Source organism: Capsicum annuum, chromosome 12 (genome assembly GCF_002878395.1).
Source record: "Capsicum annuum cultivar UCD-10X-F1 chromosome 12, UCD10Xv1.1, whole genome shotgun sequence".
Classification (NCBI taxonomy): Eukaryota; Viridiplantae; Streptophyta; class Magnoliopsida; order Solanales; family Solanaceae; genus Capsicum; species Capsicum annuum.
In genome coordinates, this window is record NC_061122.1 from 10,583,079 (window position 1) to 10,598,470 (window position 15,392).

Below are 15,392 nucleotides of genomic sequence, written 5' to 3' on the forward strand. Positions count from 1 at the left end.
TTTTTTTGAAAGAAAAATCACAATTAGGTCAAACTGTAATATGTCACTCTATCTCATATTATCGTTAACTTGTCATGTTTCTGATATCTTGGACAAAGAAAGATTCTAAAGTATCAGAATAATATTTTTATGGAATGACAAATTAAAGAATAAGATAAATTAAGAGAAATGGGTAGATTTGGGGTTTTTAGCTCCGGGGAAATGAGTAGTAGGTAGTAACTGTAGTCATCAGTTTATGATGCTTTGTGGTTACGTTGGTCGGTTCTGTTTAGTGTTGTTCTTATGGTCTAGACGCATGAAATATCTGGTTGCATTATCTATGAACAAAGTTATGTTTCTAGTAATTCTATTGTTCGGCTGGCAGTTGATTTATTTTGTTATTTGATAGATCTGAATGTTTTTTTTTAAAAAGAAATAAAATAAAATTGTATTCTTTTTTTTATTTTATTTTCGTTGGTAAGGGAGTGAATTCATAAAATAACGAGTTAGGTTCTTAATCTCAAATAAATTAAGTTTTAATATACAAGTGAAAATTGACGATGAAGTTGGAAAGCCCTGCTACCGACCATTCGTTATAATTAAATTAATTTACCATTTGAAGCCAATTGAATTGGGTTGGGTAGGTTTTAAACCCATTAGGTGCTTATTTAGATTAGGAAAATAGGGACGACTCATAAATGCCATAAAGGCGCGAGAAACGTGCCAAAATTTGTGGTGAGGCCGAAAAGTACTACTATCGGTAAGCCACACGTCAATATAATAAATAATTTCAAAATAAACTAAAAGCGGGAGGCAAACAACTTTTAGGTTAACAAATATTATAAATCCAAAAAAAAATAAAAAATTTAAGCCAGACGTAAGTCATTAAAGCGACCGTGCTAGAACCACGGGACTCGAGGGGTGCCTAACACCTTCCCCTCGGTCAACAGAATTCCTTATCCGGATTTCTAGTTCGCAGACGAAAAAATAAAAAATTAAAGAGTCATTTCCTTTTGAATAGGGATTCAATAAGGTGACTTGGAACACCCAAACTCAATTCCAAGTGGCGACTCTGTAAGTAAAGTAATCCCTTTTCAAAACGTCACTTTAATCGGAAAAAACCATTTTCTCTAAAACCAACTCCCTAACGGGGTCGGATGCGGTGAAAAATAGGGGCGTGACAGATGGCGACTCTGCTGGGGATCACAGAATTCGAGCTTTTATATTGACTTGTTTGGCTTTATTTAATTTTGATATTGTATATTGTTGGCCTAAATGTGTTCTTTGCCTACATGTTTATCGCTTTGATATTATTTGAATTACAATATAAACTGTCTTCTCTCACGCACCCATCTGAGTCTTCTGAGATACTGTATATTCGGAGAGGCGGTATACGCTCCCGAGCTTGAGATACCAGAGATGCGGCAATGCTCCTGGGAAGGATTCTGTAGTCACCCATGATTTAGGACGGAAAGGGACCAATAGTGAGGCCGGAAAGCCCTGCTACCGGTAAAGCTGTCTCTTGCCGACTCGAGTTGTCCGCTCGTTTTATAGCCAGTCTAGATACCTAACTCCACCAGGTTGAACCTAGAATAACTGGAACTTAGACATGGCTATCCCTAATAGACTGCATTTTATTGGTATCACGTGCATTTTTAACTTAGTGGGGCTCGATACGGGGTTCGGGTCCGTCTAGGACAAGTGTCACCTTTTGAGATCATCATGTACATTTTATGTGCTACTTGTTGCATTATAGGAAATGCCATATCGAATGTTAACCGGCTTTTAAGTGAATTAATTGATCTAAAAAAAGGGGTTAAATAAAAATTTTTAAGGATTTATTTTAGAAAATATATAATATTTTACATAGAACTTTTTTTTGTAAAGATTAAGTCGTTTTAACGTCGTGATCTCGTTATGTCCGTTTTCTTTGGTTTTAAAATCTTTCTTAGGAATATCATAGAGCCCATTTTTGTCAAACACAATTAAAATTTTGTTAAATAATTTGGTCCACTATTTTGTTTTAATAATTTAATTATTTCTGATATGTCTGGTTCAAACGTCATCAAATTATTGTCTCTACTCTAGGATGTTTTAGAAGACTTGGATACTTCCTGTTTTGTCAGTTATTATTTTTTCATGCTCATTTTGAAATCTTATTCCGTGTCGTTTCGTCAACTTCTTTAAAAAATTATTTTATCCTGCTTTAGGAGGTTTAAAATAAAGTTCTTATTTGCCATCATTATCCTATAGGGCAATATGAACTCAGTCGGAAGGAGTGACAAGAGGCCGAGGGATGATGAAGTACCCCATTTCATGGTGTTGGATAAAGTTCCAAAGCTATTGCGGATATGGTATAACAATATGACTGACTATGGACAGGGAGAAGTATATAAACTCTTGGGATTTTTAAGGAGTCTGTTGAATGTTGAACCACGAAGAGACGTGATAGAATCTTTGGTACAGTTTTGGGATCCTTCAAATAACGTATTTCGATTCTCCGACTTTGAAGAGCATTTATTGGAAAGGGAAAGAACCTTCACCGAGGAGAACTCATGATACCGAAGCATGTCACCTCCGAAAGATTTTTTGAGCTATTGCACATAAAAAAGAAGAACATAAGAGGCTGCCTAGAAAATGGATGGGTTCGTCTAGAATTTTTATACGAAAGATATGGTCAGGAAAAGGGATTCGAGTTGTTTAAATCAGAACTTAACAACGGGGGATGCTACCGAACCTAGAAAAAACACAGTTCTGAAGCATTCATAGTGACTTTTTTGGGAATCATGGTATTTCCAAAGAGAGGAGGAAAAATCAGCACCTATCTGGCTGCGTTTATTACCGCTTTTGAGAAGAATCCTAAGGTCACCCTCGTGCCCATGATTTTGGCAGACATTTATTGGGCCCTGATGATGTGCAAAAATGGAGCGGACTATTTTGAAGGATGTAACATTCTATTGCAGTTATGGATTCTCGAGCATGTTCGTTACCATCCATTTGTTGTGGATTTTTGAGTCGAGTGGAATGATTATATCAAGGGCCATGAGAAGAGGATGGAGGACCAAAACTTTCCCGAAGGAATAAGAGCTTGGAAGGAGTACTTGGAGGGGTTGACGACGGACAAAATAGTGTGGAATTATCATTGGTTCCCCTCAAAAGAGGTGATATATATGTCTAATTTTTGACCCTTCATCGTCTTAATGGGTCTCCGAGGTGTTCAGCCCTACGTGCCACTAAGAGTCATGCGACAATTCGGTCGACGTCAACATATACCGCCAGTCGAGGATATGAAAGAGTTCATGTACGAATTCCTCCCTGACATCCCTCTAAGGAAGACTGAGATACTTAAGATTTGGGGAGGATGTGTACTTTCGGGTTTCGATCACATGGTGGAAGACCGCGACAAGGGCGAGGTAGACTATTGGTATCTGCCATGGTTTCATGACCAGCCTCCTCCTAAAGCTATGCCAGAAAGGTCAGCCAGAGAGCCAGTGGATCGAGAAACGGAGATCGAAGTCAGAATTAAGCAGGCTCAACGAGAGGTAGAAGAGAACTATCAGTCTACTCTGCACGTCTTAAATAATGATTTGGAAAGGGCTAGAGAAGAATTGGTTCACCATGAGGTGAAATTTGAGACCAGAATTAGGTCGGCTCGTAAGGAGATTGAGAGAGAGAACCGTGTTGCCATGCATGCCCTACAAGAAGACCTGGATATTGGCACCGGTGCTATGGAGCAGAAATCGAGTGATTTTGAGAAAGAGAAGGCCTTGCTGACAAGTACACAGTCGAAGCTTCGGGCTCAGCTAAAAGCTTTCATAGAACGGGAAAGAGAAATCGCGAGACGCTTCACGATTTTTCAGAAGGAAGTTGAAGTTGAGAAAAACCAGTGGATGACCGAACGACAGGTGCTTCACTATCGGATCGATGACCTTCATGGACGAGAAGAAGACCTAAATCATACCGTCCGCACTACGCAACATTGGGTGCAAAACTGCCATGAGAGTATGATCGAGGCCAGGGGAGAAGTACTTCAGCTCAGTGAAACCTTGATTAATGTTTATGCTAATTATCTTTACCAAGGTGATGAAAATCTGGGCCGTCAGGCACGTGCTCTCGCTCCACATCTGCCAAAAGCATTATCCAGGATCTACTCAAGTCTGAGAGAGGATTAAGTTGCAAGACATCTTTGGAAGGCATCTTGATGATAATTATTAAAGTCCTTGTTTTCTTAAAGTTAGTTTCTTTATAGGTTTTTTTTTAGTATTTCTCCAGCATTCTGAGTCTGTTCTAGTTTTAGATAATTTTAGTTTCCTTTCATTAAAGCTTTGTTTTAAGAACATTTGGAAATGTATGGAAAATTTTGCATTTGTTTCAAGTTTTTATTCTCTTTATTTCTGAATATATACATATATTTACCATATCCATGAACTACGTGATGATCTGATTCATGTAAAACATGATACATAGGCAACCCTCGGCGGGTGCGATCAAATATTTTTTCAAGTTTCAAGTTTCAAGTAATAATTTTAAAATGTTGGCGTTAAATAATGAGGGTAAAAAATTAATTCATCAAAGCCGGAATGAAACAAGAGGGTTTTCCTAAGTCCATTTCAGGAAGGAAATTACTTAGGTGCATGACATTTGAGTTAGTTATGAATATATTTTTTAAAAGCTCTAAATCCTAACATATTTGTTTCTGTTTCAAAGAGAGAGAGAATAAGGTGGTTGGTTGTGGTTAAGCTGGCCTCTCACCCGTACAACACAAGGTATAAAGGAAAAAGAAAGATGACTCGGAAAGATGGAACAGAATTTGATAATGAAGAAGGTCGAGATCAGTTAGTTCCACGAGAGTTCGTATCTTTGGAGGAGAATAGGTTATTGAAGCAACAAATTGCGGAAATGTATCAGGCCTGGGCGAATGGACAAGCCCCTCCTTCCTCGATTCCTGGCCTTGCAGATGCAAATCATCCCAGTTCTACTCAAGCCCAAGTCGACGATCCACTTTATCCGCCTGGATTTGGTCCATACGCTAATGTGTCTAGCGCTGTTGGCACATCCACTATGCGTCCTCCAAATCCATCATTCACGAACAACCCGCTTTTTATCCTGGCCGTGACAACTAATAGAAATCCTCCATCAATGATACAGAAGCCTATCAACGAACTAAATCATGATCAAGTCCATCCTCCTGAATTAGCATTCAAACCCGTAAAATTATATCAGCCCACTCATCAGCCTGAGTCTCATATCGTGATTGAGAAGGCTATTATGAATGAAGAACGAGAAGAGATAGTTAGAAAAGTGAGGAGTCTGGAGCAGAGTATGAGAAATATACAAGGATTGGGAGGACACAAAAGCGTCTTTTTCAAAGACCTGTGTATGTTCCCTAATGTTCATTTGCCAACAGGGTTCAAGACCCCAAAATTCGACAAATATAGTGGTCATGGTGACCCAGTGACCCACTTAAAAAGGTATTGCAATCAACTCAGAGGAGCAGAAGGGAAAGAGGAGCTGCTTATGGCCTATTTCGGGGAAAGTCTGACGGGAATAGCCTCCGAATGGTTTATCGATCAAGACATCTCCCATTGGCACGTTTGGGATGATATGGCTCAAGATTTTGTACAATAATTTCAATACAATCTCGATATTATCCCTGACCGCACTTCTCTCGCTAATATAAAGAAAAAACCATCTGAAAGTTTTCGAGAGTTCGCCATAAAATGGAGAGAACAGGCATCTAGAGTCAAACCGCCACTGAAGGACCAAGAGTCCGATTATTTTTATCATTTACTAGCTGCGGTTGGTAAACCTTTCACCAAAGCAATAAAAATTGGGGAAATAGTGGAGAATGGCATCAAATCAGGAAAAATCATGAGCCAAACCACCCTCAGGGCCACTACACAAGCCATTCAGAGTGGATCAGGTAGTTTCGGAAATCGGAAAAAGAAGAAGGAAGAATCCATGATGGCATCAGGACCGGGCAATGCCCAAAGGGGACGGAACTCCCCTTACGTTCATGTCCAAAAGGGACAACCCAGCGCTTCTCAACATTATTATACACCTCAACCTGCTGTTCTTAATGCTCAAGCGTATGCCCGACCTCCTCAGCGTCCACAATGGAGGGCACCTGCGCCACAAGGTTTTTGTCCGTGGCCGCCAAATTTACAAGCCCCTCGTAATCCGTATGTTCAGGCAGACTATACAAGAGAACAGAGTCCAAGGGAAAACTTCACCCCAATTGGAGAATCATATACGAGCCTGTTGCGGAGATTGGTCAAATTAGGATGGATTGAACCTGTTTTGCCTTTCAAAGTGGATCTGAACGCAAGTTGGTTTGATCCTAATGTAAGGTGTGAGTACCATTCAAACGTCTAAGGTCACAGTACCAAAAATTGTTGGAATCTGAAGGGAGCCATTGAAAAGTTAATCGAAAGCAAGACAATTGTAATACAAAAAGAAGAAGCACCGAATATCACCGACAATCCACTTCCTAATCACAGTAACACACACGTCGTGGGGATGATTTTTAACGATAGAGACTACAGGCCGACAAGCCAAGCAATGATGGAAATAGGCACCTTGAAGGAGAACCCGGGTGAAGCACTGAAGTATATGCAAAGAGAACCACTGACCACGAAAGGAGCGAGTTCCATTATAAGACCCCGAGATTTAGAAAAAATGGTATTGTATGTTTCTGCAAAGCTAAAGAGAATAGCACAAGATGGGCCAAAACTATATGTTTCGAGTGGTCCCGCATGGTTCGACCAACAGCGCAACAGCATGAGAAAGTAACAGAACCAATTGTCATAAGACACGCAGCACAGCTCCCAGTGACAAGCTTGAAAACCATCCCATGGAACTGCAACAAAACCACAGTGATGTACAAAGGAAAAGAGGTCATGGAAGAAACAAACGAAACAGGGGGTTTGACTCGATCAGGAAGATGCTATGTTCCAGAAGAATTAAGGAGACCAAAAAAGTTTAAAGATAGTCAAGGGCCAATGAAAAAACCTGTCACAAACGAAGAGGCTGAGGAATTTCTGAAGAAAATGAAAACCCAAGACTATTCCATTTTCGATCAATTGAGGAAAACCCCGACTCAAATCTCATTATTATCCCTGCTGCTACATTCTAAAGAACATTTGGCATTGATTAAGTTGTTGAATGAAGCATACGCCTCGAAGGAAACTACGGTATGTCAAATAGAAAGGATGGTTCGTAGAATATTTGAAGCAAATAGAATCACTTTCACTGATGATGAGTTACCCACAGAAGGTTCTGGTCACAACAAGGCTTTGCATCTGACTATCAAATGCGAAGGATATTACATAAAAGGGGTAATGATCGATGGAGGTTCAGGAGTAGATATCTGTCCTCTCTCTAGTTTGCAAAAATTAAAAATCAGCCCAGATAGGATTCGGTCCAATAATATATGTGTTCGGGCTTTTGATGGTGCAAAACGAGACACAATTAGTGAGGTAGATCTTGCTTTGGTTATTGGACCAATTGAGTTTACGATCACCTTTCAAGTGATAGACATGGATAGTTCCTACAATCTACTTTTAGGAAGACCATGGATCCACACGGCCAGAGCCATACCTTCTACTTTGCATCAAATAGTTAAGTTTGAACACAACAATCAGGAAATCATTGTACATGGAGAGAATGACCTTCCCATACATCGAGATCCTTCTGTACCCTATATCGAAACAAAAGGGGGTTGTGAATCTTCCATTTATCAAGCCTTTGAAATTGTGACAGCTGATCAAGTCGTGGAAGGCACGCCGATTCCCGGGCCTCATCTCTCTTCTACTTCAATTATGGTGGCTAGCCAAATGCTATAAAATGGTTATGAACCAGGAAAAGGATTAGGGGTTTCGCTGCAAGGAATTATAAACCCTGTAGATCCATGTGGTAGCCACAACTCCTTTGGCTTAGGCTTTAAGCCTACCGCAGCAGATAGAAAATGGGCAAAAGAGCAAAAGAAGAAGGCTTGGAAATTGACAAGTCCGGTTCCACACATTAGCCAATCTTTCACGAAAGCTCAAAAGGAAGAAAATAAATACCCATATGCTAACAAAGATGTGGATAAAATATGTCAAGGTCTCAAGGAAATGTTTTATGAAATAAACATGGTTCAGATGGGTGAAGGCCCTAGCCATGCAGATGTGCAGTTCGTCGGGCCAAATATCAAGCTCACTAACTGGGAAGCCACTCCTCTCCCCACAAGGAAGGAGTCTTGGTAGTTTATTTTGTTGTTTTGTTTTTCTTTATTTTGTATTTTGGACTATTCTTAGGGTTGTAGTCCACATAGTTTTGTTTCTCTACTTTCATGTTAACCCTCCTATCCTTTCCGATTCAATGAAATGAAATTCAAGTTTTTAGTAAATTTATCTTTTCTTCCCTCTTTTAATTTTTGTTCTCTTTATCTTATTTCAGTTATGTTAATACTGGCTTCGATAACATGGCATGTACGTGGAGTTCACATTTAGATCCTAAAAAGTTGTCCAATCTCGAATCAGCAAACCAAATGGTAGATGAATACGATGAAGGTGAAGCTGATAAGGAAGTCAAGAAAGGATTGGATCAATTTGAGGATAAGCCCAAACCCAATTTAAATGACACTGAGATAATAAATTTGGGAACTGGTGAGGAGGTTAGAGAAATAAAAATAAGTATTCATGCGGATCAGAATATCAGGAATAATATTGTTCATATTTTGATAGAGTATAAGGATGTTTTTGCTTGGTCTTATGATGATACGCCGGGCCTAAGCACAGATTTGGTAGTCCACAAACTGCCTACATACCCTGATTTTTCACCGGTCCAGCAAAAGCAAAGAAAGTTTAAAACTGACGTGAGCGATAAAATCAAAGAGAAAATCATGAAGCAATTGAATGCGAACGTGATCAGGGTCGCTCAGTACACCACATGGTTGGCTAATGTGGTGCCCGTACTGAAGAAAAATCGCAAGATCAGAGTTTGTGTTGATTATAGGGATTTGAACAAAGCAAGCCCTAAAGAGAACTTTCCGCTACCCAATATTCATATCCTTGTTGATAATTGTGCTAAACATGAGATCCAATCTTTCATGGATTGTTATGCCGGATATCACTAGATCTTGATGGATGAAACAGATGCAGAAAAGACTGCTTTCACCACCCCGTGGGGTACTTATTGCTACAGGGTCATGCCGTTTGGTTTAAAGAATGCGGGAGTTACGTACATGAGAGCTATGACTACTATTTTTCATGACATGATGCACAAGGAAGTAGAAGTATATGTTGGTGATGTCATTATCAAGTCCAAGACACGAGTCGATCAAGTATATGACTTGAGGAAATTTTTCGAAAGATTGCGAAAGTATAATCTTAAGCTCAATCCAGCCAAGTGTGCATTTGGAGTTCCATCTGGGAAACTTTTGGGTTTCATAATTAGCCGCAGAGGCATTGAATTGGACCCTGACAAGGTAAAATCTATTCGAGAATTGCTGCCTCCAAAGAATAAAACTGAGGTCATGAGTTTTCTTGGAAGGCTGAATTATATAAGCAGATTCATCTCTCATCTCAGCACTACATGTGAACCGATATTTAAGTTCCTAAAAAAGGATGCTGCTATCCAATGGACAGACGAATGTCAAGAATCATTTGATAAGATTAAAGAATATTTAGCAAATCCTCCTGTGCTGGTCCCACCGGAACCTGGTAGGCCTTTATTTCTATATCTATCAGTGATGGACAATTCTTTTGGTTGTGTTTTAGGACAGCATGATATCACAGGCAAAAAGGAACAAGCAATCTATTATTTGAGCAAAAAGTTTACGAGTTACGAGGTAAAATATACTCTTTTAGAAAAGACATGTTGCGCCCTAACTTGGATTGCTCAGAAGTTGAAGCACTATCTTTCGTCCTACACAACCTACCTCATATCTCGAATGGATCCTTTAAAGTATATTTTTCAAAAACCTATGCCCACAGGCAGATTGGTGAAGTGGCAGATTTTACTTACAGAATTTGACATTGTGTATGTTACGCGTACCGCTATGAAAGCGCAAGCATTGACCGATCATTTGGCAGAGAACCCAGTTGACAATGATTATGAGCCTTTGCAAACTTACTTTCCTGATGAAGAGATAAATTCAATTGAGGAAGAAGTTCAAGATGATATGTATGCATGGAAATTATATTTTGATGGGGCAGTCAATGTCAAAGGAGTAGGAATTGGGGCGGTTCTTGTCTCACCGACCGGGCATCATCATCCCGCCACAGCACGACTCCGTTTCTTTTGTACTAATAACACAGCAGAATATGAAGCTTGCATCATGGGGTTAAATATGGCAATAAATCTGGATGTGCACAAGCTAGTGGTGTTAGGAGATTTCGAATTACTCATTCGACAAATTCAAGGTGAATGGGAAATGAGAGATATCAAGCTCATTCCATACAAACAGTTCTTAGAGGACCTTAGCAAAAGGTTTAAATTTATCGAGTTTAGATATATTCCCAGATCCCATAACGAGCTGGCTGATGCCCTGGCTACCCTAGCTTCCATGCTCCCATACCCAGGAAATACGCATCTCGACCCATTAGAGATACAGATACGAGATCAACATGGTTACTGCAATATAATTGATGCAAAACCAGATAATGAACCTTGGTACAATGACATCAAACGCTTCCTAAAGTCAAAAGAATATCCAATACACGCCAATGCAGATAAAAAAAGGACCATTAGGAGACTTGCTAATGGTTTCTTCTTAAGTGGGGAGATTCTGTACAAACGAACCCCAGACTTGAACTTGTTGAGATGTGTTAATATTCAGGAAGCTGAAAGAATCATGAATGAGGTACATTCGGGGGTATGTGGTTCGCATATGAATGGTTATGTTTTAGTGAAGAATATTATGCGGGCAGGATATTATTGGTTAACTATGGAGCGAGATTGCTTTCGCTTTGTTCGCAAGTGTCATCAGTGTCAAATTCATGGTGATTTGATTCACTCGCCACCTTCAGAGCTGCATCCTATGTCTGCTCCTTGGCCATTCGTTGCTTGGGGCATGGATGTAATCGGTCCAATAGAACCAAAAGCTTCTAATGGGCATCGATTCATACTGGTCGCTATTGACTATTTCACCAAATGGGTAGAAGCTGCTACTTTCAAATCAGTCACAAAGAAAATAGTAGTGGATTTTGTTCATTCGAACATCATATGTCGTTTTGGTATACCAAAGTCCATTGTCACAGACAATGCAACCAATCTCAATAGTCATCTAATGAAGAAGGTTTGTGAGCAGTTCAAGATCGTGCATCATCATTCTATCCCTTACCGTCCTAAAGCAAATGGAGTCGTTGAAGCAGCAAACAAGAATATTAAAAAGATTCTTAGGAAAATGGTCCAAGGATCTCGACAGTGGCATGAGAAATTACCGTTTGCTCTTTTAGGATATCGTACAACCATCCGTACATCGACTGGCGCAACTCCTTATTTACTAGTCTATGGGACTGAAGCTGTGATACCCGTAGAAGTCGAAATTCTCTCGCTTCGAATCATTAGTGAAGCCGAAATAGATGATACTGAATGGGTCAAGTCTAGACTAGAACAATTATCGTTAATAGATGAAAAAAGGTTGATGGCAGTTTGCTTTGGTCAATTATACCAGCAGAGGATGACACGAGCTTACAATAAGAAGGTACGTCCTAGAAAATTCGAGACCGGCCAACTTGTTATAAAACGCATCCTTCCACACCAAGAAGAGGCTAAGGGAAAGTTTGCTCCAAACTGGCAGGGTCCATACATAGTTAAACAAGTATTATCAAATGGAGTTTTGCAACTTGCGGATCTAGACGGAAAAATGACAGAAAAAGCGATCAATGCCGATTTAGTCAAAAGATATTATATTTGACACACTTGTGCTTAACATTCTCAAGTTGAGATGACGAAAGGCCATCATTATACTTAACTAAATGTCATTAATCCCCTGTCAGCCCTTCGAGCCTTATTTACCTTTCCTTGCTTACCCTCTTTGGAGCTGACAAAAAAAAAAAAAGAAAATACGTTACCATTGAACTACGTTCGACCTGATTCCTAAATGGATACGTAGGCAGTCCTATCTTGGGGTTCGGTCCGACAAAAAAAAAAAGAGAAAAAAAAATCTTGGTATTTAAAAAAGATGAGATATATATCCTATTGTCACTTTTACATGGCTCTCAAGTTGTAATTTATCCTAAAAAAATTCTTTTCCCTTTGTCCATTAAAGACCTTCCGATCAATTTTTGAGAATGTCAAGCCTTGTGTGTTGTATATATATATATATATATATATATAAGGGCTTGTAGGTGAAAACCCATAGAGGCACCACAAGATATCAAAAAAAAAAATCTTATTGGTGAAAACCCTCAGGGGCGCCATAAGACAATGATGAACGAGACAACAGAAATTATAGAGGTCAATTGTGAAAATCCTTAAAGGATAACTTTAGTCAAACAAAGTTTATCATGACAGGACAAAGATCAAGAAGGATGATTTGATTTGATTGAAAGGTGCAGCCTAATTCGAGATTAGACAGTTTTGAAGGGTCAAATGTCTACTCCAAATTGCGTGTCATGCTGCATTCAAGTTAATATATACCTCCAAATAAGCTTCCTTCCTTTACTATTAAAAATACCTTCTATTTTAACAAAATTATTTTATTTCTTCTTTCAACTTTTCCTTATTTCATTTTACACGTTTTGTTTTTATGCGTAAGTCTTGCATCAAATGCAAAATAAAGAAAGACACGCAAAATTGACCACGGCTCCCAGTGGAATCGAGCAGAGATTATTGGGCATTCACCACCTTGACAAGGATAGGGAGCCAGTTAAGATAAGTGTTACGAGTGAAGAATTTGAAAATGAAGAACAGAATCGTACTGAAACAAACAGAGATGAAACAGAATTTGAAAGACAAAGAATCAAGCTCGCCAACCAATTAGTTGAATCAACTGTATCAAGTTGGGGCAGAGATAAGGAAAACCTCTAAGGAATTCAAGGCCACAAACCAACTACCAATTTTAAAACTCACAATTCTTTCTCTCTCTCTCTCTTGCTTGAACAGGGGCGAAGCAATCTTGTGAAATTTAATGAAAAAAAAAAACAAGTATAGCAAAGTTTTCTTTTCTTGAATTTTCTCTTTTGTTATACTCCTATAATTCTAAGTTCGTATAAATATAATTATAATAATAATAATAAAACCCCTCATATTTAAGACTGGGGTATTTTTTTTTCTTTTTCCAACAACAAAAAAATAATAATAATAATAAAAAATCCTAATCTTATTTCGTCTTCATAGAGCGTCATCCCTTAGTCGACATCTTATTCGTCTTCCTAGGGCGCCACCCCCTAGTTGACATCTTTTGCATCTTCATAGGGCGCCATCCCCTAGTTGACATCTTACTTCGTCTTCATAGGGCGCCATCCCCTAGTGGACATCTTATCTCGTCTTCATAGGGCACTATCCCCTAGTCGACATCTTATTTCGTCTTCATAGGTCGCCATCCCCTAGTTGACATCTTATTCGTCTTCATAGGGCGCCATCCCCTAGTTGACATCTTTTTCGTCTTCATAGGGCGCCATCCCCTAGTTGACATCTTACTTCGTCTTCATAGGGCACTATCCCCTAGTCGACATCTTATGTCGTCTTCATAGGGCGTCATCCCCTAGTTTACATCTTATTCGTCTTCATAGGGCGTCATCCCCTAGTTTACATCTTATTCGTCTTCATAGGGCGCCATCCCCTAGTTGACATCTTACTTCGTCTTCATAGGGCGCCATCCCCTAGTGGACATCTTATCTCGTCTTCATAGGGCGCTATCCCCTAGTCGACATCTTATTTCGTCTTCATAGGGCGCCATCCCTTAGTTAACATCTTACTTCGTCTTCATAGGGCGCCATCCCCTAGTTGACATCTTTTTCGTCTCCATAGGACGCCATCCCCTAGTTGACATCTTACTTCTTCTTCATAGGGCACTATCCTCTAGTCGACATCTTATTTCGTCTTCATAGGGCGCTATCCCCTAGTTGACATCTTACTTCGTCTTCATAGGGCACTATCCCCTAGTCGACATCTTATGTCGTCTTCATAGGGAGTCATCCCCTAGTTGACATCTTATTCGTCTTCATAGGGCGCCATCCCCTAGTTGACATCTTATTCGTCTTCATAGGGCTCCATCCCCTAGTTGACATCTTATCTCGTCTTCACAGGGCGTCATCCCCTAGTTGACATTTTACCTCGTCTTCATAGGGCGCCTTCCCCTAGTTGACATCTTATCTCGTATTCATAGGGCGCCATCCCCTAGTTGACATCTTATTCGTCTTCATAGGGCGCCATCCCCTAATTGATATCTTATCTTATCTTTATAGGGCGTCGTCCCCTAGTTGATATTTTAGGAAATAAACCTTCCTATTTTTCTTCTTTATGTCTTCATAGGGTATGACAATCCCTAGTCACATTTTTAGAAGCAAAAATCCTAATTTTTTTTCATGCATTCATTAGGCATAACTTCCTTTGGTTGCATTATTAAGAATAGGGTTCTTATTTTATCGCGCCCCTAGCCTAAGTTTCTATCCATTTATTTATTTATTTATTTTTAAACTAATTTATAGTTTTTCTAATAACTCACAAGCAGAAAATTTTGTTTGTTTTGTTTCGTCTTCTTTGATGGCTTGCAGGTTTTCTGCAAAGCACAGGTTTATCCAAGAATGAAATTTCATCTCCGGTTAAAATATAGAAGAATGGTCAGTTTGAAGATAGTTAGAGTCAGCTTTGCATCCATAGCGGTCCAATATCTCAAGAGACATCTTTTTAGCTTCTGATCAGAAGAACAAGTATCCAAAGTATTCTATGAACAGTTCTTTGGTAGAGTATTAATGACTCAATCCAAATTTCAAGTTCAAGTCTCAAATCTTAATTTCAAGATCAAAATTTTGAGATCAAGGTATCCACTAGAAGAAGGTGAGGCAATAACTGAAGATCCAAGAGGAAGATCGGAAGCAAGAGAATCAAGACAAATAGAATAGATAAGATCTTGTACTTTTATTTCCAGTTTTATTTTTTGATGTAATAAAAGGAGCAACGAATCGGAAACTCGACGGGACCTCAACTCGACTCTCCAATTCATCCACTTATTCCTACACCCATTAGAACTACACGTGACCTGATTCTCTTATAACCCGAGATATGTAGGATGCCGAAAGCCAGGGCTCGGTCACACCTCTTTCCCACTTATTTACGTATTAATATTGAATAAAGGGTTGGGCCAAAAAATTAGTCATGTTTACTTCTTTGCTTGAAAATTCTTCATATTTCCAAGCAAAGAGGGGCATTCTGTAAACACCTAATTTTTTACCAAACCTAAGTGTTTTTGCCATTTTAGTGTT

At 39.3% G+C, this 15,392-nt stretch overlaps 1 protein-coding gene across 1 annotated transcript; it reads left to right on the forward strand.

Moving 5' to 3' along the window:
* Nucleotides 1–9,882: 9,882 nt before the first annotated feature.
* On the forward strand, nt 9,883–14,718 carry LOC107858334. The gene is made up of 2 exons (XM_047401493.1): nt 9,883–10,902; nt 14,685–14,718. The coding sequence occupies exons 1-2, from the start codon at nt 9,914–9,916 to the stop codon at nt 14,716–14,718; spliced, it is 1,023 nt and encodes a 340-aa protein (XP_047257449.1). The 5' UTR covers nt 9,883–9,913.
* Nucleotides 14,719–15,392: the final 674 nt, after the last annotated feature.